Genomic DNA, 21,796 nt, shown 5'->3' with positions numbered 1-21,796 from the left:
GAGGTGAGAATACCAGTGTGTGTGTGCTCACTAGGAGGTGAGAATACCAGTGTGTGTGTGCTCACTAGTCTACACAATGCTCACCTCTTTACTCACTGTCTCACAGCCAAACCAATCAAAGCAAAGGTGGTCAAACAGTAATGACTGCAGCTCGCAGTGCTGACCAAATTGTCTTTCTTCTCTCGCATCAGTGTTGGCAACGCTGAGATCTGGGGAGTGAAGTGACTTACACGTCCCGGCTACAGTGGAAGGGGCAGCCCCAGAGCCCCTAATATTTTAAGAACACTCTGTGTTCTCTTAAGACTTTTCTTCCTTTTTACTTTCACCTAGTTTTCCTTCAGTTATCCCAACATCCACACAGTTTTTTAGAGCTTTCTTTTAATTCACAGTTTGTCTCTGATTTTTAAAGCATTTGTGAGAAATAAACTCCAAAATAATAATAAAATAGTAAGTATAAACTGCTCATTTTAAAAATAAAAGTACAGGCTATGTTTTCAATATAACTAGTATAAGTCAAGTTCAGCATGACATTTATAGTAGAATCACAACCAAGGAAAATGTAGATTCTAAAAGCAATGTCAAACATTGTGAAATAGAGAATTTCCTCTACCTATAACTGTAGTATTTTGATATTTTGTACATTAACATATACTTTTCTCTATATTAGAACTTTCTAAATCTCCAATATGAAATTTTTTTATTTTAGTATTATATTTTCGGCTACCTAGGCTTTAAGAAAAAAATAAGTTATGAATACAGGCTAAGAATCTGAAATGAGACTGTTTGTAATCTAATGGCAGAAAATGGTAATAATGCAATTGAGAAGCATAAAAACCTAAGTGAAAACAATATTAATTCTGAAGCAATAGCAACAAGTTATTAATGTATACACTATACAACTAAATAGCGCACCATCTAAGGAGATATGATCTACTCTATCAACAGCGTGTATCACCTGGAAAGTCTTCAACAAAGAAAAGAATCACGCCATTAACAAAAATTAAGCTCATGACTTAATTCTTTACTCTGTCCACAAGGCCTCTCAACAACATCACAGCCTGGATGCTGTTTCCCAGTCTCCGAGGACGGCGGCCTTAGTGAGTCACTGCCACGCTATGGAGCTCGACTTTCTAAGCACACAAAGGTATTTCAGAGACAAGGAGCATCTAACAGCAGTATGCCATGAAACATTCAAATGTCACCCATGCTACTCAGAGCCAGGAAAAAAAATCGTAAAATAAACTAATGGAGAATAAATACAATGCCATGGAAAACTAGGAAAGGTCATGTTTAACACATAACTAAGAAACAAAACAGCCGGGCGGTGGTGGCGCATGCCTTTAATCCCAGCACTTGGGAGGCAGAGGCAGGTGGATTTCTGAGTTCAAGGCCAGCCTGGTCTACAGAGTGAGTTCCAGGACAGCCAGAGCTACACAGAGAAACCCTGTCTTGAAAAACCAAAAAGAAAAAAGAAAAAAGAAACAAAACAATTATCAGTAATTCTTCACTAAAGAGACTCCAAATCTAGAATCCCTCAGCTCCTGTGGTTAGAGATATGAGTATCAGGTTAGCCACAACTGTAAAAGAATGAAGGCTCTTCTTCACAGAGGGCACTGTAACAGTAAGTGAAGACCCAATACCAGCTTCCACTGGTTTTATAGTTGAAATGTATCTCATCTTTAAAAATTATGCTTATTATTTCTGTGATCTCTAGACCACAGAAAACCAGAAGCTCCTCAGTTTATTTTATAATGCTGAGTAGCAAAACTACAGAAACAGCATACAAAGCTTTAGGTCCCGTTAAGCGGTACAAGCTCTACTAAAGTATTTGCAAATCTAAACCTGGACAGCTTAAGCCATGGTGGCATGATAATTCACTCCAAAAAGTAAAGATGGATATATTTTTGGAAATCCAATAATATAATTTTATTTCAATAAAAATTACGTATAAACTATGTAATTTTATGATTAAGTACAAAAACCATTAGAGCAGTGGCTTCCAACCTTCCTGATGCTGCAACCCTTTAATACAATTAATTCCTCATATTGTGGTGACCACAATCATAAAATTTTCATTTCTAGTTCATAATTATAGTTTGCTATTGTTATACATTGTAATATAAATATCTGTGTTTTCTGATGGTTTTAAGAGACCCCTGTACAAAGGTCACTCACCACCCCAGGGGTCTGGATGCACGCACGGGTTGAGAACTAATGCTTTAGAGTGTTTCTGGCCAATTAGACCCTTTGACTGATATGGCAAAGACTGCAGAACAGGGCCTCAGAAGGAGGCAGAGCAAGGGTGCCGCTGGCAGAGCTTTCTGTCAAAGTTCTTATCAAGTACTAAGCACACTGATCAAACAGCACTCGAACAGTAAAATCAGCACACAGGAACTGCAACAATGAGGACCTACCGCACGACTTTCAGAAACTGCCTTGCAAAGAAGTGAACAGCAAGTGTCTGATCAGGTTACAGATTACACAAAGGTGGGAACTAGACAGAATTAGCAAGAGTCACTCAGATGGAGTCACTATTCAGAGAAACAAGGAAGATAACTGAATGAACTGTGTGTCCGCTCTCGTGCTGTGCTCTTGTGCGGTTGATGATTAGTCCATGAGCCTCCTGCAGACGGCCATCACAGCACTCTCCCGTGAGCTCCAGCTCCAGGTTACAAGGGTGTTTCGTTCTGTTAACATGCTTTTCAGTAACGAATTTCTAAGAATGAATTCTAAGAGTAAATGATTTCTAAGATTTCTTCATAACGCATATGAAATAGAGAACTTAGACTCTTAGAAATTTTAGCTGGGCAGTGGTGGCGCACGCCTTTAATCCCAGCACTTGGGAGGCAGAGGCAGGCGGATTTCTGAGTTTAAGGCCAGCCTGGTCTACAGAGTGAGTTCCAGGACAACCAGGGCTACACAGAGAAACCCTGTCTCGAAAAACCAAAAAAAAAAAAAAAGAAATTTTAAACTTCTCAGATTATAGTAGAAAACAAAATCACAAAATTATATAAATAAGAGTATATAAAACATATTAGAATACAAATTATCCTATAACCAACTGAACACTGCTGAGAGATTATACATTGTGGTAAGAAAAAAATCTCTAAGTAGGATAAGCTGACAGAGAAGACAGACAGCAGCAAGCAGGAATGACTGACGTGTAATAAAAGCATTCTTCCTGCATGTATGGCAAAACACTATGCACATTGTCCATGTCTGCTAACACACACCCACCATATTCTTACTCCTATCATTATAAGCTTCCCATTAAACCTCATGAATATATAAGCATAAACATATATGTATGTATATACATAGACATGTGCATATACACACACACACATACATGTGTGTCTGTATTTGTTTCAAAGTTCATTTAACAAGTGCAATGCTACATGCCTGCACTCTGAGCACATAGCAGCTGGAAAGCTGAGGCCATCCTGGGTTATAAAGCAAAACAAAACAAGCAATTAGCCCAATGAAAGATTTAATAACTACACACAATCATACTGTCAAAAAGCAAGGGAAGCAGTGCGCCCCTCGGCCCGCTCACCTGAAGTTGTAGGAACTTCCACAGTGATGCTGCTGTAAGGGGGAGGGGAAGAGCCAGTGTCCACTGCTGGTGCTGAAGCAGCGGCTTCCACAGTCTGTGCTGCTGGGCTGCAGGGTGATGGCTGCTCTACTGCAGATGATTCTGAATTATCTTCTTCATTGTGAAGCTAAAGAACAAGAAGAAAAGCAATGTAATCAATGTTATTTTCTTTTCACGTCAGCTAGTTTTTAAAGATTATTTAAAATTTAAAGGTATTCAGGAAAAGGGAGAAATATTAACATTTTAAAATATGAACAAAAAAGACTGAATCAGTTTAGGGCAAAGCAAAACCAGGAACTAAATCTATTAGTATCAAGCCAATGTGCCTAGTTCTCAGCATCTTGGTCTGATTGTGCACTGAAATTTGGTTTTATGTTTACAATGTTAATACATATTTTCTGCAAGTAAAAGTGTTTCTTGTTGATAAACAGAACGCATGAATATTCTACACACATGGCGTGCTAAGTGTCCCAACACCCCAGCAAATTTGCCTACCTACTTAAAATCAAGGGTCAGAAGGGACTTTCATCAAACACAACTGAGATGACTGTTAACAAAAATAGAGGTTTCCTTTCCATCGAAAACTGCCTGCCTTAGTTTGTGCTCTATTACTGTAGCAAACATGATGACCACAGGAGCTCTGTGAGTGGGGGGAGGGGGGTGGGGGGGGCGGCGGTGATATTTCATCTCACAGGTTATAGTCCATCATCAAGCAAGTTGGTACAAGAACATGCAAGAACATAGAGGCAGAAACTATGGAGGGATGCTGTACTGGCATGTTCTCTATGGCTTGCTCAGCCTGCTTTCTTAAAGCACCCAAACCACCTTCCCAGGAGTGGCAAAATCACCCCATCAAGAAAATGCCTACAGATGTGCTTACAGTTCAGTCTGATGGCGGCGGTATTTTCTATACTTAAGTTCCCTCTTCTCAGATGAAACTTGTTTCTGTCAACTTGAAAACACACACACACACACACACACACACACACAAAACTCTAACCAGCACATTGCTGCTGTCTACTCTTATAAATGAAAAGCTACAGAACAGTATGGGTTATAACTAGATTTTAAGATAATGAGGACATAATACCATTGTGTAATACAAATACAAAAGAACAATTCTAAATTTCTAGAAAGGTACACAGAGAACCTTTAAGTTTAAGTTGGGAGAAGAAATTTCATTCTTGTTATTTGAAATTTTTACTCCATGTCAATTAATAAGCTTCAACATTTTGTTTGTTTTTTTGAGACAGGGTCTCCCTATGTATCCTTGGATGGCCTGGAACTCAGAGAGATCACCTCTGGAGTACTGGGACTAAAGGCATGCACCCGGGCACTTTAATATTTTTAATAAAAGTAAAATGGAGCCTAGAACTTCTAGTTTTGCATGTCTCAGAAACACTATTCCCTATAAGAAAAGGTTTTCTCCAACATAAAATATGGCAGAGATTGTTACCACAGTTTCATTGTGTTTTGTTGAAAATGGTACATCACAGAACTCTTAACTGGATAAAAAGTTGCCTAAATAATACAAATCACCAAAGGTCCCTATCTTTTCAAAAAAAGGAAAGATATTAAAGTCTACAAAATAACTATAAAATAGACAATCAAATTTACATTACCAGACTAGACTCTTCTAAGCTTCAGGCCTGTATATCCCTTTACTAATCTACTTTAAAACAAAACAAAAACAAACAAACAAAAAACACAAAATAATGACCAAAAAGAGGATTCTTGACTTATTCAACTCTTTGTATCATCTCTCTCAGTGTCCAGCTAATCTATATGGTGCTGAGATCCCAGTTTAAAATCTAAATCTCAGGAACTCATTATAGCCAACTACAAGCAGGGCTCTCTGAAACACCTTTTCTGACTTGGAGACGGTCTCTGTGTAGCCCACACTACCCTAGCACCCAGATTTACCGATCTCACATACGTTCCTTGTCAGGTTACAAGCTTGTGTTTTCTTGTAAGGATCAGAGGCCTCCCACAAACTGATCTCTAGTTAACAGCTTTTTTTTTTTAAACATTCGTAACCTAAGTGTTCTTTAAAGGGCTTAGAGCACTTTATTTATGTAATCAATAACTTCCAACAGGGCTCACAACTCCTTTTCACAGAGAACATTTTAGGTAACCATGGATATAAAAGGCTATAAAACAAGTATACAAATCAAACACTTAGTGACAAGAAATCAAAAGGAAATTTATTGTATGAAGCAATGTAGTCATCAAATTGCTTTCTAAATAACTATGTTTATGCCCAATAGATTAGAGCTGCTGTCAACCCTAATCAGAGGAACTTCTTTATGAAGTGGTCAGTGGGAACTGCAACGATCCAGTAAGTGTCAAAATAAGAAGTGAATGTTGAACACTCAGCCATAAACGGCTCATTTCTATCACCCTGGGAACCTTCAGGAACATCACAGGAGAGGCATAAGGAATGGAAAAGCTGTGGGGAGGGAAGGAGGGAGGGGTGGAAGGAATGATGTCCAGGGATCACAGGTCTGCTGCACTCCTGAACTCACAGGAGCTGTGATTATTAACTAACTACCCAAGATCAGAACTGGACCAAAAGCAGTCTGGGAAGATGGAGAGGCTCATGAGACCCCACCCCTCCTTGGGTATTTATACATAGTTACCAACTAATGGACAAAAGAGACATTTTCTACAGGAGTATAGCCACTAGGTACCCATACAAATCCTTACCCACATTCTTATAAGCAGCCGCAATCAACTTACCAAGGCATTAAAAAAATGATAGTACAATTGGTAAAAGCAGTGGATCCATAGGACAGAGGAGCAGTCAGAGGGCATGAGTGTTAGCACAATTGAACTGCATTATGTACCTGCGTGGAAATGTCACAATGAAACCCTTTAGCAAACACGGCCACCACACAGCACTGGCAGAAACATCTTGAATTCAGTATATGTTTCATTTGTATTTAATTTTTGGTTGTTGCACATCTTTACTGGCTAGTTTTGTCAACTTGATACAAACTAGTGTATCCCTCAGAAAAGAGGGAACCTCAATTGAGAAAATCCCTCTCTAAGATCTAGCTGTAGACAAATCTGTAAGGTTTGCATATCAGTGATTAATGGGGGAGGGCCCAGTCCATGATAGGTGGTGTCATCCCTGGACTGCTGGCCCGGTTCTGTAAGAAAGCAGGCTGAGGAAGCCATTATGGAGCAAGCCAGTAAGCAGCACCCTTGCGCGGCTTCTGCGTCAGCTCCTGCCTCCAGATTCCAGCCCTGTCTGAGTTTCTGTCCTGACTCCCTTTAAAGATGGACTATGATATGGACGTGTAAGCCAAATAAACTCTTGCTTCCTAGATTGCTTTTGGACATAGTGTTATGACCAAAACCTCATCAACAGAAACCCTACCTAAGACGATAACTGGAAACCAGTACTGTTGCCAAACTTTTGTGCCCCATCATTCAGTTACAGGGCTCCCACAATTTAAAAAGCTATAATCCTAGACCATATCCAGAAGTTAGGCATGCCCCCCCCTGCTGAGGAATGGGGCCACCCACCCATCTCCAAAATTTTAACCTAGAATCACTCCTGTCTAAAGAAAATACAGGGACAAAGTGTGGAGCAGAGAATGAAGGAAAGGCCATCCAGAGACTGCCCCACCTGGGGATCCATTCCACATGCAGACACCAAACCCAGACACTATTGCTGATGCCAGGAAGTGCTTGCTGACAGGAGCCTGATACAGCTGACTCCTGACTGATTCTACCAGACCCTGACAATACAGATGCAGATGCTCACAGCCAACCACCAGACTAGTCTAAGCACAGGGATCCCAATGGAGGAGTTAGGGGATGGACTGAAGGAACTGAAGGGGCCTTATCTGGCATCAATGGGAGGGGAGGCCCTTGGCCCTGGTGAAGGCTTGATGCCCCAGTGTAGAGGAATGCTAGGGCGGTGAGGCAGGAGGAGGGGAGCACCCCCACTGAAGCAGGGTAAGAGGGGTGGATGGGATGGGGGTTTGCAGAGGGGAAACCGGGAAAGGGACTAACATTTGAAATGCAAATAATTTAAAAAAAAATTTTAAAGGTATAATAATCCACAATATGTTTTACTGACCAAAAGATATCTATAAAAATAGAGGTTATATCTGTCTTAAATGCTTTGAAAAAGTATTTATAAAAGCACTTATCCAATCCTGCTTAAAATGAAAAGAATCTACATTACAGGTTACTGTTCACAAAGAGACTATGAAGGAGCAGAATGAACGAGAACAGAACAGTCTTGCTGCTGCCCCTTGTACTCTGAGGTACCTCACAGCTAGTCACTGGCTTCCGTAAGTTAGAGGGTAGGAATCAAAGGTTGTTTCATCTCAAAGACTTCCAGAGAACAAAGAAATCATGTAGGTGGGGTAAAAAAATCTTATATAAACTTCTACTTTCAAGAAGAAAAAATTACACCTCTGCTTGAACTCCTTTTCATATGCTGAAGTTGTAGTATAAATATCTGGGACATCTAGGATTCCCTGCCTCTGTATGGCACACGCATTATGTCCAGTCTCTCAGTTGAATAACTTATGCTACTTAAGATGTTGTATCAACCAAAACTCCATTTCCGATGGAAGGGTTAAAAAGGTAGCAGGGGAAGGTAGATGAGGTCAAGGAAGGACACATGCACGTTTGTACAGTGGCACTCACTAACATGCACAATTAATGTACATTAGTAATAACTAAACAGTCGCTCACTTAGACCCCAGCTAAAAAATATTTATAAATCTGCCTTCTAGTTATTCCTCTTTATCAACTGGGCACTATAACCTTAAGAAATGATTAGCAGATTGCGTACCTAGTCTAGTCCCTAAAGAAGAAAAGGGGGAACTTGGGGGACCTGGACATTTTAATGTTTCCTCTTGGCAATGTAGTCAAATTGAATAACTCTCTTTCGCCTGCTTTTCATTACTTGTCTCTTTCATTCCTTTTTTGAGAATATGTGACTGAAGACAGCTTGCTAGGGTTGCCAAGACCCACACACTCTGATCTAACTACTCCAGGTGCGCTGCTTCCACCTCTTCAGGGCTGGGACCCACCACATCACGCTTGGGTTTGCTGTTAAAAGATAGAAGTTTTCGAAAACTAGTCTGTAGGTTTGGTGTTGTAGCTGTCCACGGCACACTACTCCACTCATCACTTCCATCAGGTCTGTCGGATGTAGTTATCCATGGGTACACTGCGGTTTTAAGGATAAGTAAAGTAGATGGCTGCTTCCCTCGGAGGGTTTCCTTCCTTCTTCATCACGGCCGCACAGCACTGTGGGTGGGCGTTAGCCCTCCCCAGTCCAGACCTAGACACTAATACACCTCTCATGATAGTCCTTTAGCAAAGCAAATGACTCCCAACACTCCGCAAGGCCTTCCTTCTAGGAAAGGTACCTGGGACAAAGACAGAAGCTAAAATAACATCACCCCTAATTAAGGACACTCAGAAGTAGTTGGACAGGAAAAAAAGGCAAATTACTACACAACTAAGGAAACATCAGGTATGTATCTGCACAAATTAACAGAGCTAACTCATTTTCAAGACAAACACGCTTCCCATAAAATCACAGATTATTAGAAATAGCAATACAGCAAAGTCATAGTGTTTAAGCTTCCATTCCTTAAATGGTTTAGGAACCAAACGTTAGACATCCAAATGGAAAAAATGCTATGAAACATTTTCTTGTTTGTTTGTTTGAGACAGGGTTTCTCAGTGTAGCCCTGGCTGTCCTGGAACTCACTCTGTAGACCAGGCTGGCCTCAAACTCAGAAATCCGCCTGCCTCTGCCTCCCAAGTGCTGGGATTAAAGACGTGCACTACCACTGCCGGGCGGAAACATTTTCTTAAGCAGGAAAAAAAAGTTTCAAAGATAAACGTTTGGCTTCATAAAGCCATTTACATGCTGAGCTTTAAAAAGACTCCAATGCTGATTTAATCCTTCACTATACAATTTATTCCATACATGACCTCACAATATAAGAGCAACAGCAATCTGTAATAAGAGCTTTTACTCCTTTCCTGTCTTGTAATCAGATGAGAACATTCTGACATATCCTCCAGAAAATTTCTAATTTGCATGAACTAAAATTAAATCAGCAAACTGGAAGTTGGTAAAGTTTAAAGACTAAAACTGTCTAAGAGCACATTTCCCAATGAAGGGCTGAGATATCAAACCTTCAAGGATAGATAGATAGATAGATTAGATAGATAGATATCAAAACAGATGTCACTACACTTGGAATATGTCCCTTTTAGCTATTAGAATCTGAAGATTCTGGAAGATTTTAAAAGAAAACTGTTAGGGTAGGGGCTATCAAGGCACAAACAGAAAACAAAAGCTAGCAAACTTTAATTCCAACTACTCTCATCCAGGAAGCAAGTTGGTGCTGCTTCATGAGGCTCTAGGGCAGTGGTTCTAAACCCTCCCAATGCTGCAACCCTTTAATACAGCTCCTCAGGTTGTGGTGGCCCCAACCATAAAATTATTTTGTGTTACTTCATAACTATAATTTTGCTACTGTTAGGAACTGTAATGTAAATCTCTGGTATGCAGGATATCTGATATGCAACCCCAAAAGAGTCATAACACACAGGTTGAGAAATGATGCTCTAAGGGCTTAGAGACTTTGGCTTGATAGACAGTATTTGTCTCCCTAATCAGATCCTAAGCCAGGATGTTCAGGAAGTATGATTTGCTCATTTCAGTAGTCACTAAACCAAGCGGCAGGGCCTAGGGTGTGTGCAATCCCCTAAGCTTCCAGTCTTCTCTCACTGAAGGGGAAGCCGACTCACGCAATGTTATATATGCCAAACAACTCAAGATCAAGTAGTATGCACATCTTATGGATATCTATGGTTCTCACAACAAAATACAGAGTAAAATGTGGAGATTTTGTCACTCAACTATCAAGAGACAGTCAAAGCAACTTCATAAGCAAGTATCTGCCTCCTAAATTGACTAAATTATACTGTTTTCCAAAGCCACAATCACTATACACTATGAAAGATAAACTCCAGGAGCTGGAAAGATAGGTCAGTGGTCAAGAGCACGGGCTGCTCTCCTGAGAGCACCGAGGTTCAACAGACACATGGCATCTCAGAACAGTGTGGAATTCTAGTTCCAGAGGATGCAGATTCTAGCCTCCATGGCACTTGGTATGCATATGGCACACAGAAATACATGCAGTTGAATTCTTAAACGTTAAAAAAAAAAACTTTAACCATCAAACTCTGTAGCATCCATCTTTAAAATAACTCCACTAGAGATAACATTTTTACCACAGCTAGACAGAAATCAACAGAAAAGAGAATTTAAAAAACTAAGCAAACTGGGGCTCAGCAGTTAACAGCACTAATTACTCTTCCAGGGGTCCTGAGTTCAATTCCCAGCAACCACATCATGGCTCACAACCATCTGGAATGGGATCCCATGCCCTCTTCTCATGTGTCTGAAGCTACAGTGTACTCACATACATAAAATAAATCCAAAAACAGAGCAACCAATACATACATGCACGCATGCCCCTACCCACTGCTATGGAAAAACCAAAGACTAGGACAAAGTTCCTAGGGATATCTAGTACTATCTAATTCTCTCGATACACTGAGAAAGCAAGCATCAATCAGTGCCTCACAGCACTGAACAAGGACTAAATACCCATCTGTAGATATGACTGTTAGTCACTAAATAAAAGTATTCTAATAAAAAAAATAGAGAACCTAATCTGGTCATAAAAGAGGCAATGTTTTTGTACAAATTAACTAGCAAGAATATATCTAGGAAAACCCAAATCTTTTTTTTTAAAGATTTATTTATTATTATACATAAGTACACTGTAGCTGTCTTCAGACACACCAGAAGAGGGCGTCAGATCTCATTACGGATGGTTGTGAGTCACCATGTGGTTGCTGGGATTTGAACTCAGGACCTTTGGAAGAGGAGTTGGTGCTCTTAACTGCTGAGCCATCTTGCTAGCCCGGAAAACCCAAATCTTATTGACTAAAACAACACATAACTGCAAAACTAAGAAAATGTTCCTAGGGAAAAAACTGGTACACTGGGGCTAGGCGTGATGGTATGACTTTAGTTCAACACTCAGGAGACAGAAGCAGCATTATCTCTTGAGCTCAAGGTCTACATAAAGAGGTGCAGCCAAGCCAGGGCTACACAGAGAGACCCTGTCTCAAATAAAACAAAATAAAATTGCACAAGGGGAAAAACAAATGTAAACTTCCACTAGTAAGGGTAAAATCAATTTAACCATGTTAAAGAGCAATTTGGTAATTTTGACCAAATCTAGATGTGTACAAAACCCATAATTTTATTTTATAGATGTCAATATCAAAAAACTCTTACACTTAAACAAAGATACACACAGGTATACTTAAGGTAGCAGTTTTCAAAAAGCAAGAAACTATGCAGCCAAGTATGCCATGAGTAAATTAGTATATAGATATATCACTGTTATATGTTTTATATATATACATATATTCATATGCAGAGTTACATATATAATATAAATTGCTATATAAATATACCATGCTTATACAATAGAATTCACCATTTAAGTTTGAAATTAAATTTGTATTAATTGTAATGCATAAATCTTAAAAGTATACTCTCTTCCTTCCATTTCTTTTTACTGTGATAAACTACCCTGTAAAAGCAGTTTACAGAAAAAGGAGCTTATTTGTACATACACTCATACAGGTATACATACATGTAATTTAAAATAATAATATATCTTTTTTTTATCCTTTTTTTTTTTTTTGGTTTTTTTAGAGACAGGGTTTCTCTGTGTAGCCCTGGCTGTCCTAGAACTCACTCTATAGACCAGGCTGGCCTCGGACTCAGAAATCCTCCTGCCTCTGCCTCCCAAGTGCTGGGATTAAAGGCGAGTGCCACCACCACCCAGCAATAATACATCTTTAAATTAGAATAAAAAAGAGCTAGGAGCCAGAGAGAAAGTTCAGTAGCACATGTGTTCCTCTATAAGATCCAAGTTCAATTCCCTGAACCCATACAACTCAGAGCTGTCTGAATGCTATTCTAGGGAAGTCAATGCCTTCTTCTGGCCTCCACAAGCACTGTATACACACTGTACACAGACATACACTGGAACTGCGGATACAGATTAAAAACTTCTACTGTTCACCACAAAAAACAAACCAAAACAAAAACAAAAACAAAAACCGCTAATAGTTAAATCTCCAGCATAAAGTTTCAAAATTTATTCTAATTTCTTATGATTTTTTTTCTAACCTCTTTTTTTAATTTTAGTGAAATCTTATACAATTTAAGACTTCTGTGGTAGCCAGGCATGGTGCAGCACACCTTTAACCCCAGAACTTGGGAAGCAGAGGCAGGGGCAGCTATGAGTTCAAGGTCAATCTGACCCACACATTAAGACCCAGTCTCAAAACAAAACAAACAATAACAAAAAGGAGTCCTGTGGTAAAGGAACCGTGACTGACAGTTGAGTTATTCATGTTTTTCCCTTTACTGTAAAATTAAAACATCATATTTCATATTTTCCTTTTTAAGATAGCTTCCTGGCACTCACAGAACCCCTCCCATCCGTCTCTACATAAGCACAAATGAGCTAATGAGCACCCAGTGTCAGCACAGGCTTCTCTGGCTGTGAAGGGCTGCGTGCCCACACTGCCTGCGTCTTTGTACTTCTCCTGTGTATACTTTTTAAGGTAAGCACCTATCACTTTTTGAAAAAAAGGAATCAAGAGAGAAGGAGAACACTATAGGACCAGCCCCTGGAAAGCTAATACAGGACAATCAGAGGTTCAAGGGTGGCATGCGCTGGCAAGCATCCCAGGGAAACTGGGCTATGTACTAAAACCTTATCTCCAAAAGAAAAGCAAAAACACTAAAAATTAAAAATGAGAGGACTGCTGCTGGGCGGTGGTGGCGCACGCCTTTAATCCCAGCACTTGGGGGGGCAAAGGCAGGCAGATTTCTGAGGCCAGCCTGGTCTACAGAGTGAGTTCCAGGCCAACCAGGGCTACACAGAGAAACCCTGTCTAAATAAATAAATAAATAAATAAATAAATAAATAAATAAATAAATAATAAATGTCTTAAGGGATATAGATTAAATGTTGCTCTGCCACCTGTAATAGCACTTTTCCTGCTTAATGTCTTTTCCCACACAGTATATAAACCACATATATTCACCTATAGAATCTAAAAAGGCATAATGAAGCAAGGCTCCTCACTTAGAAAGACCCTGCCTCAAAACACAAAACAAAGAAAATAAAAATAAGAAAGGCGTTCTGTTTTCTGTTTTGAACTAACACTAGCTATTCCTCCGAAGACTGATGCGCTTTGTTCACAGCCTTATGAGAAATGCTCCTTAAGCAGCACCAGCAGGGAGAAAGCAGGCATCTCTCTGATGTCCCACCTACAAGTGCCAACTGTCTTGCAATTGTACTACATTCAAGAACTGAAAGCTGTGCTCACTTCAGCAGCACCTACACTAAAGTTAGAACAATGCAGCAAAGGTTAGCATGGCCCCTGCGCAAGCAGGATAACATGCAAATTCATGAAGTAGTCTTTATTTTTGGGAAAGAGGATAATATTTGAAATGTAAATAAATAGAATATCCAATTTAAAAAAATACTCAAACCCATAAAGTGCCAAATCATGAACATGTCACAAAGACACAGGAAAAGATAAAAGAGGCTCCTGCTGAATAAGTTGGAATGATCTGAATATTTTGTTAAGTAAAAGTAGTAAGTATGCAATTATAACTCATAGAATAAAATGTGAACCTGTGAATTCCATCTAATATAAGTGAGTAAACAAATTGGGCCCTAGGAAAATTCCTCATTGTAGAATGAAAATTAGTAAGTTCTTAACGAAATACTGAACTGGGAAACTACCCTTTGAGTACCACTATAGTAAACAGCAGCCAATGAGCCACAGAGCCAGGAGGTAAAGGGACACTTTCTAAAACCAGGACTTTTGTAGGCTGTGCTGCAAAGGAACTGACCTGCCTTTTTCGGAACACTGTTAGGAGTGAATACAAGGGCAGAGCACGGGTTTCCTTCCCATGCTGCCCCTAGACACCCTGTGTGACCACTGGCTCCTGTACTCTACACTCAGCACTGAGCAACCACCTCTCCAAAGGGGAGTGGAGCCACCTTTGCCTGGGCGGGGCAGTTTTCTTCATACCTCTCCAGTAACAACGATATTCCTATCCGCACTTGCCTAAGTACACGAACAAAAGGATCTGGGCTACTACAGATGGAGATCAAAAGCCTCCTGTCAAGTTCCTGCAGTCCATCGGGCCTACCAGACCCTTCTGAGACAAGGTAAGAAAAAGTAAGGAACAGGAGAAATAAAGAGCCCCTCACTCTCCTGCTTTTCACTTAAGTCTCACTGAGTCAAGAATTTCAACACAAAGGACAAAAATTACAAGACAAAGTGACTACACTCTTGGTTTTGTTTTGGATTATTTTGGGGGAAGGGCATGTTAAGAATCTTTTAAACAAGAGCATTAAAACAGCTAATGAACAATGGTAAGATCAAAAACAATCTTAAACCCTTGTGACTTTTGATTTTATAATCTTATCTTAATCCTTTATATCTATAAACATGGATAACACCCTGTATAAACCATGTCTCGATCTCATAAAGGAAATCTTTAGATAAAATAAACCTTTGTACCTTATTTTTAAATTGTATTGTTTAAACTTTACTCTTTAAACTTAGTTACAGATGATATCTCCAGAACAAAGTAATTTTAAAGACACAAAAGTGCACATACTGTTAGGGCATTTTTTTTTCACACACACTGGTGTTTTGCATGTATGTCTGTGTGAGGGTGCTGAATTCCCTGGAACTGGAGCCACAGCCATGAGCTACCACCATGTGCGCTCTAGAAACCAAACCCAGGTCCTCTGCAAGAGAGCTCCTAGTACTCTCACCCACTGAGCCATCTCTGCAGGCCCTAGTGCCCTCTCTATGTCCTCCACACTGTGTGTGATCTCCCAATTAATAAGCTTCATTCTGTTTCACAATGACTTGATCTGAATTTGTTTATTGCTGTGAGTCCAGATCTTGGATGTACCTGAGTAGAGAGGTCTGTCTGGATGTTAGGATCAAGTTTTACTTCCCACTGTTAGAAACACATTTTCATGGTCTTCTTGTTAGTATTTATGGCAGCCCCCTTTCCCAACGTAATCGCCCTGACTGTAAATGCTACTTTGGCCAAAACAGGCAAATCACCATGAACCCTTTTGTCACAAACTAGAAGGAACATGATGCAGAATGTAGCACCCAGTGACTATGGTCTCTGTTCCCAAGGCAGAGGGAGATCCAATCTGAGCAGCAGAGCTCCTGAGAAGAGGCACTGAAGGTAAACCAGCTAGCTCATTTCCAATCCCAGCCTCTGAGCCCTCCCTCACAGTCCCTGTCCCCTCTGAACCCTCCCTCACAGTCCCTGTCCCCTCTGAACCCTCCCTCACAGTCCCTGTCCTTTATCTTCACTGAGTCTAGTCCTCCATTTGTCTGTACGAAAAACATATGCAAAGGTTCCACCAATTAATTCTCAAGTCCCCAGTCTTGGGCCACAGCTACTTTGCCCAGACCCATAAGGATGAAACTGTTGCCTTCTGACAGAGTGAGGGAAACAAATCAGAAAAACAGACTAGTCCCTAATCTTACCAGCAGGGCGGCAGGGCAGACTAGTCCCTAATCTTACCAGCAGGGCTGACAGCATTAGTCATCTCATTTCCAGATGGGGGTGGGGGTTCAGCTCTTTCTTTCTCCTTTCTCCACTTCCAACCAGAAAACTTGTGGTCAAAACTTTGTCTCCTATTTCACACAAGGAATTTTCAAAAAGCTCTTAAAAGTTTTAAAATGAAATCCTTCCTCTTCTCTCTCCTGCATCCCTGCATCTCTAAACTTCATCTTGTACACCTACCCTAGCTCACAGTCTTCACTCCCAAACAACAGACAAGTACACCAAAAAGATCCTGTCTTCTAGTAGTTTCTCTTTATTTAAACTATTCCTCTGACTTACTGCTGTCTACCTACATCACCCACATGTATTTTATTTATATCATACTAACAAAACACACAGAAGCCTGCTCTGCTTAAAATTTCTCTTTTCCTGGTATTTGAACTGTCTCATCCTTCATTCCTTTGCATACAAACATACTGAAAAAGAAAAAATAAACTAAAAGATGTCAAATTTCATTCTCTGTGATTCCAATTTTCATTTCTTCCCCAGACCATTATCATGTTCTTTTACTCAAACATCTCTTGCTAAGAATGATGACTTCTAATGGTTAAACATGAAGTTTATTTCCAGCCCTCAGGCTTGCTAAGGTCTTCAACACTTTTCAACACACTGAGCGGCACCACTCCAATCCTCCCCTTCTCTCCCTGACTGACTGACCACTGGTTCTGTCTGTTGAGGGACCCACACTTTCCTTTACAGACTGTGGTGGTTTGAATGAGAGCAGCCCTAGGCTCACAGATGTGAATCACTGGTCCCCAATGGAAGGACTGTTTGGAAAGGGTTAGGAGGTGTGTCATGGAAGGACTGTTTGGAAAGGGTTAGGAGGTGTGTCATGGAAGGACTGTTTGGAAAGGGTTAGGAGGTGTGTCACTGAGGGCAAGCTGGCGCTCTGCCACTCTCAGTGTGCTTTCTACTTCCTGTGTGTGGATTTGGATGGCAGGTCTCAACTGCTGCCTCAGTGCCAGCCTCATGCCATTGTCCTCAGCAAGACACCATGGTGGTGATAGACTTCTATCCCTCTGGATCCATAAACCCCACGGGAAGCCCTTCCTTCTATAAGTTGTGCCTTGATCATGGTGTTTCATACAAAATACAAAAGTAGCAGAAACAAAGACTCTTTGCTAAAACTGAATCCTGAACTATTGATACTCTCATAGCTAAGAGTTGGGGAGAAGCTAGATAATACATAACGGGTTGAACTAAGTTTACTTTTAAAGGCATTAAAGCCCCTAACCTAGTGTGTCCTTACTGTCACAAGCATTCACCTGACATTTTAGAAGTCAGCATGATGTACTCTCCTATCTCATATGTTATGGTGGAATTCAACCTTCCTAATGCTGACACCATTTAATACAGCTTCTCATGCTATGGTGACCCAACCATAAAATTATTTTCATTGCTACTTCATAACTGTAATTTTGCTACTGTTATGAACCATAATGTAAATGTCTATGTTTCTCAATGGTCTTAGGTAGGTGGCCCCTGTGAAAAGGTCGCTGACCCCAAAGGGATGGAGACCAACAGGCTAAGAAGCGCTGTTCTAGAAGACAGGGTAGTGGCTAACTAAATAAACTAAAAAAGAACATGATTTGGTGTCGGGAGGTCTAAATTTAATATGCAGATATCCTACTAGCTAAATAAGCTTGACTGCATTTTTAATCTTATTAAGCTTCACTTTATTTCTGTGATTCATGTAGCTTTATTTATTCAGCCAACAGGTCATTAATTAGTTTTACAACCAACACTTACTAAACCTAACAAGCTCCTAGTATAATACTGGGCAGGGTAAGTGGACTCAGCCCATTGATACCCAGAACCTGTAGGCTCTAAGGACTAAGGAGCTCTAGGGGACGCCCACGCAGGAGTGCAGCTGGTGCTTCAGCAAGGAGACTAGAGAGACTGGCTGTCTCCTAGGTAACGGTGAACAGAGGCTACCAAGGACCAGGCCAAAATGCCAACTTCTTCATAGAAAGCTTTAGTCCCCCCTGTACAAACGGAGAGAGGCTAAGAATAGAATCCTCAAGCAAAACTAAACACAGTGACATAAGTTACTAAGGCGTGCTGTTGCTGATGATGCACTGGGGAAGAAGCCAGTGCCAAGCTACCACTATAGACACTATTAAAAGGTGATCCATCAAAGTGTTCCATAGAAGAGCAAAAACTCTCCAAAGTTGTCAAGGTAGAAACCCATAAACTGAGCAACTCTGGATTGTTAGAAGACAGACTCACACCTGTGTAAACATACACAATGAATTCCCTTCCCTCTCCACCCACCTTAGCAGGAACATACCCCTAAACTTATTTACCATATAAGTCTTAGTAAGTTTTTAGATTTAAACTCACAGGAAATGTCAGTCTCAAGTGTAGCAACTTCCCATACATCCCTGTCCCAGAGATGCAAGGCCCCCACCCGATTATCTTTATCCCCACCAAACTGGTGTGCTTGTTTAAACTGACACCCACCTGGCACACTGTCATCATCACTCGATGTTCAGTCTTGCTGTTAGTTTCGTGGCTAACGGCAAATGTCGAAGGACCCCTATCCTTCTCACAGTATCCTACACTAAAACTCCTCTTGTACACTCAATCTAAACTCTTTCCTCACAGGACATAGCAAGGCATTGATAAAATTTTTAACTGTCTCCAAAAATAATGTCTCTAGAATGTCATACAGTTGAAATTATATAGATTTGTCAAGCTGGCTTCTTTTAGTTGGTAGTATCCACAGACTACCATATTACTCCATGTTGTTTGATATCGAAATCACTCATTTTATGTCTAAATAAATGTCACTGTCTAGAAGCACTACAGTTTATTCACTTACTGAAAGGAACATTAGTTGTTTCCATTTGGGAAATTAGAATCAAAGCTACTCTAAACATGTATGTGAATATGTATGTCAGCCAAAAGTTTTTACAATTTCTGAATTTATTCATTCACTGGTTACATAGAAACTGACTTTTCCATGTTAATGTCATATTCTTATTGTAATTCTTATAAGTTCCAAGAGTCTTGTTTGTTCTTCCATATTTTACACAGGCTCTGCCAACAAAGATGTTATTTCCTAATCTATACTTTTTATTTCCTTTTTTGTAGTAAAATATGCAAAATTACTTTTTCTACTTTGAAATATGCATTATTAACAATAGTTATATAACTAAGCAACAAAACACCAGAACTTATTCTTAGCTAACTGTAGGTGTGTATCAACTGGCCAACTTTCCAACTCACCCTCCAAACCACTTTAAACTTCACTAAGCTATGGCCGTAGTTCCTAAATGGCAGACACTGGCTTTGGAGGACCCCATTTAAAAGGCTGGCTCACCGAGAAATGACACAACTCTGAAACCATAGAACTACGAGCAAAGAATATAAACTCGGCTTACAGGAATATAAATACGCACTTAGGAGCAAACGGCAAATAAAGAAGTCTAAGACCTCCAACATTAAAGAAGAACAAAGAAGAAAGCTTAACAGAGGGAGTGAAAAATCTCAACAACTTCTTGTTGGCTCTTGTTTCAACATGATGGTGGCCACCTACTGACCCACCCACCCACTGCTGTTTACTGTAACTATAAACTCAGGAAAAACTGTAACAGCAAACCTCTAGACAATTCTCAATATTAAAGAAAGTGTTCTGGAATATAAAGGACGCATGGGCGGGGTGAGGGGCAGGGGTCCACCCTGCAGTCTGTTCAGTGTGGCTGGTATGCATTAGGAGTGACTGACTACCTGGATAACCCTGGAAGGACTCTTTCCTGAGGAAGCCTATTTTTCCCACTTGCAGCAGTTATTAATCGCCTGTGATGCTCATCTAGGTTGGAGGCCTGTTGAGATTTCCTGAGCACACTGAATGCCAATTTGTGTTGTCATTGTTCAGGTCTTGTTCAGGCAGCCATACTGTTGGGATTTCAGGAGATGGCTTCCTTGTCCTCTCTAGAAGATGCGTCTTTGCTGCAGACTTCCTACAATCTTTCTACCCTGTCTTTCTTGATGTTCTCTGAGGCTTAGGTATAGAGGGTGCACTGCAGACGTACAAACTGGGATACTTCAAGGGCACATGCTCTCTGCATTTTGGCTAGCCATAGCTATCCATCTGCTGCAACAGGAAGGTTTTTTTTTTTTTTTGGTTTTTTTTTTTTATGAGATAAGTATTTTGACTGCAGTTAGGAATCATACTGACTTAGTAAAGTGGCATCAGTAGATTCTCCTCTGAGATCCATGACCTCAGTGACCACAGACAACTAACTAGGGATATTTCTATCAGGCATGACTGTTCTCCTGTTAGAGTAGACTTTATGTCCAACTAGACAACTACTAGTTACCTCCAAGAAATGACTACCACTATTTTCGCATGCTGGTCAGTGGAGTTCATCGGTGCCACTGCTGCCTCTTGGTAAAGGGTACTCCTTAGAGGAGGCTGTCAGATGAGTTCAAACTCAAAACCTCCTAATCCCGTGTCAGAAGAGAGTGGTGTCTTGAGCAACAACAAAAGCCTATACTGTTTAGGGAGTTTCTCAGACACCCCAAACAAAAAACTTAAAAGGGGGTTTCTCATGCATGGTACTAGAGTTCTTGTTAGATGATCCATGGCTCCTGGAGAAAGTATTATTATGCCAAGTGGAATAACTTCATTTAAGGTATATATTATACATATACATACATATACATATATACTTCAAATGTGTATAATATGCAATTTTAGGTAAATGTAAGATGATTCCCTATGCTGTTTTCAAGCATCCTTAGAATTACTTCTCCATCTTCTCTCCCTGTCTTTCTGTACTGTTTTGGTATAATTCTCATACTGTGGTTCATGACAAGTAATGACATCTGTCCTCTGAGTTTTACTGTATGCCCTCAAACAGAAGCTCCTGTAGATGGAACTTCCATCAAACGGATGGTTGAAGAAATGAACAAGTCCTCCTTACTTACAAATCCCTACAGTTAACCATTCTCCTTTCATGGCTACAACAATCTACATGGTTCCTATCATACAAATGTGAGCTGCTAAACAGAAGAGACAGTATGTAAAAATATCAGAATTAAATAGCAATAGTATATAAGCATAGCACCTATCCTAATGTTTAACATTATTCTATAGGTTGTACAGCATACTTTACTTTTCTAGTACAGGACTCTATAACACACTCATTATCTTTATTTACATTTCCAACTACTCAGAAAAAAAATTTCAGCTATTTATTTTCATTTTCTCTTGTGTATATTTGCCTGCTCTGGTTTCCAGACATAGATAGTATCTGATATGTAACCCAGACAAGCTTCAACACACAAACTCCCTGCCTAGCTCCCCAGTACTGTGACTGCAGGTGTGCATCACCACACCTAGCTCCCCAGTACTGTGACTGCAGTGTGCATCACCACGCCTAGCTCCCCAGTACTGTGACTGCAGTGCGCATCACCACGCCTAGCTC

At 40.2% G+C, this 21,796-nt stretch overlaps 1 protein-coding gene and 1 non-coding gene across 2 annotated transcripts in view; one reads left to right on the top strand and one right to left on the bottom strand.

Moving 5' to 3' along the window:
* Ndfip2 (Nedd4 family interacting protein 2) overlaps window positions 1-21,796 on the bottom strand; it is a 50,096-nt gene that overhangs the window by 16,295 nt on the left and 12,005 nt on the right. Inside the window, exon 2 of the mRNA XM_031361142.1 lies at window positions 3,557-3,722. Coding sequence (XP_031217002.1) covers window positions 3,557-3,722 — 166 coding nt within the window. The remainder of the gene's footprint in view (window positions 1-3,556; window positions 3,723-21,796) is intronic.
* On the top strand, window positions 14,067-14,176 carry LOC116085460. Its single transcript, XR_004116568.1, has one exon. It is a non-coding gene; the product is annotated as a U6 spliceosomal RNA (small nuclear RNA).

This window comes from Mastomys coucha, unplaced genomic scaffold (genome assembly GCF_008632895.1).
Source record: "Mastomys coucha isolate ucsf_1 unplaced genomic scaffold, UCSF_Mcou_1 pScaffold9, whole genome shotgun sequence".
NCBI lineage: Eukaryota > Metazoa > Chordata > Mammalia > Rodentia > Muridae > Mastomys > Mastomys coucha.
The sequence above is the reverse complement of the archived record's forward strand: the minus strand, read 5'-3'. Positions and strand labels throughout refer to the sequence as shown.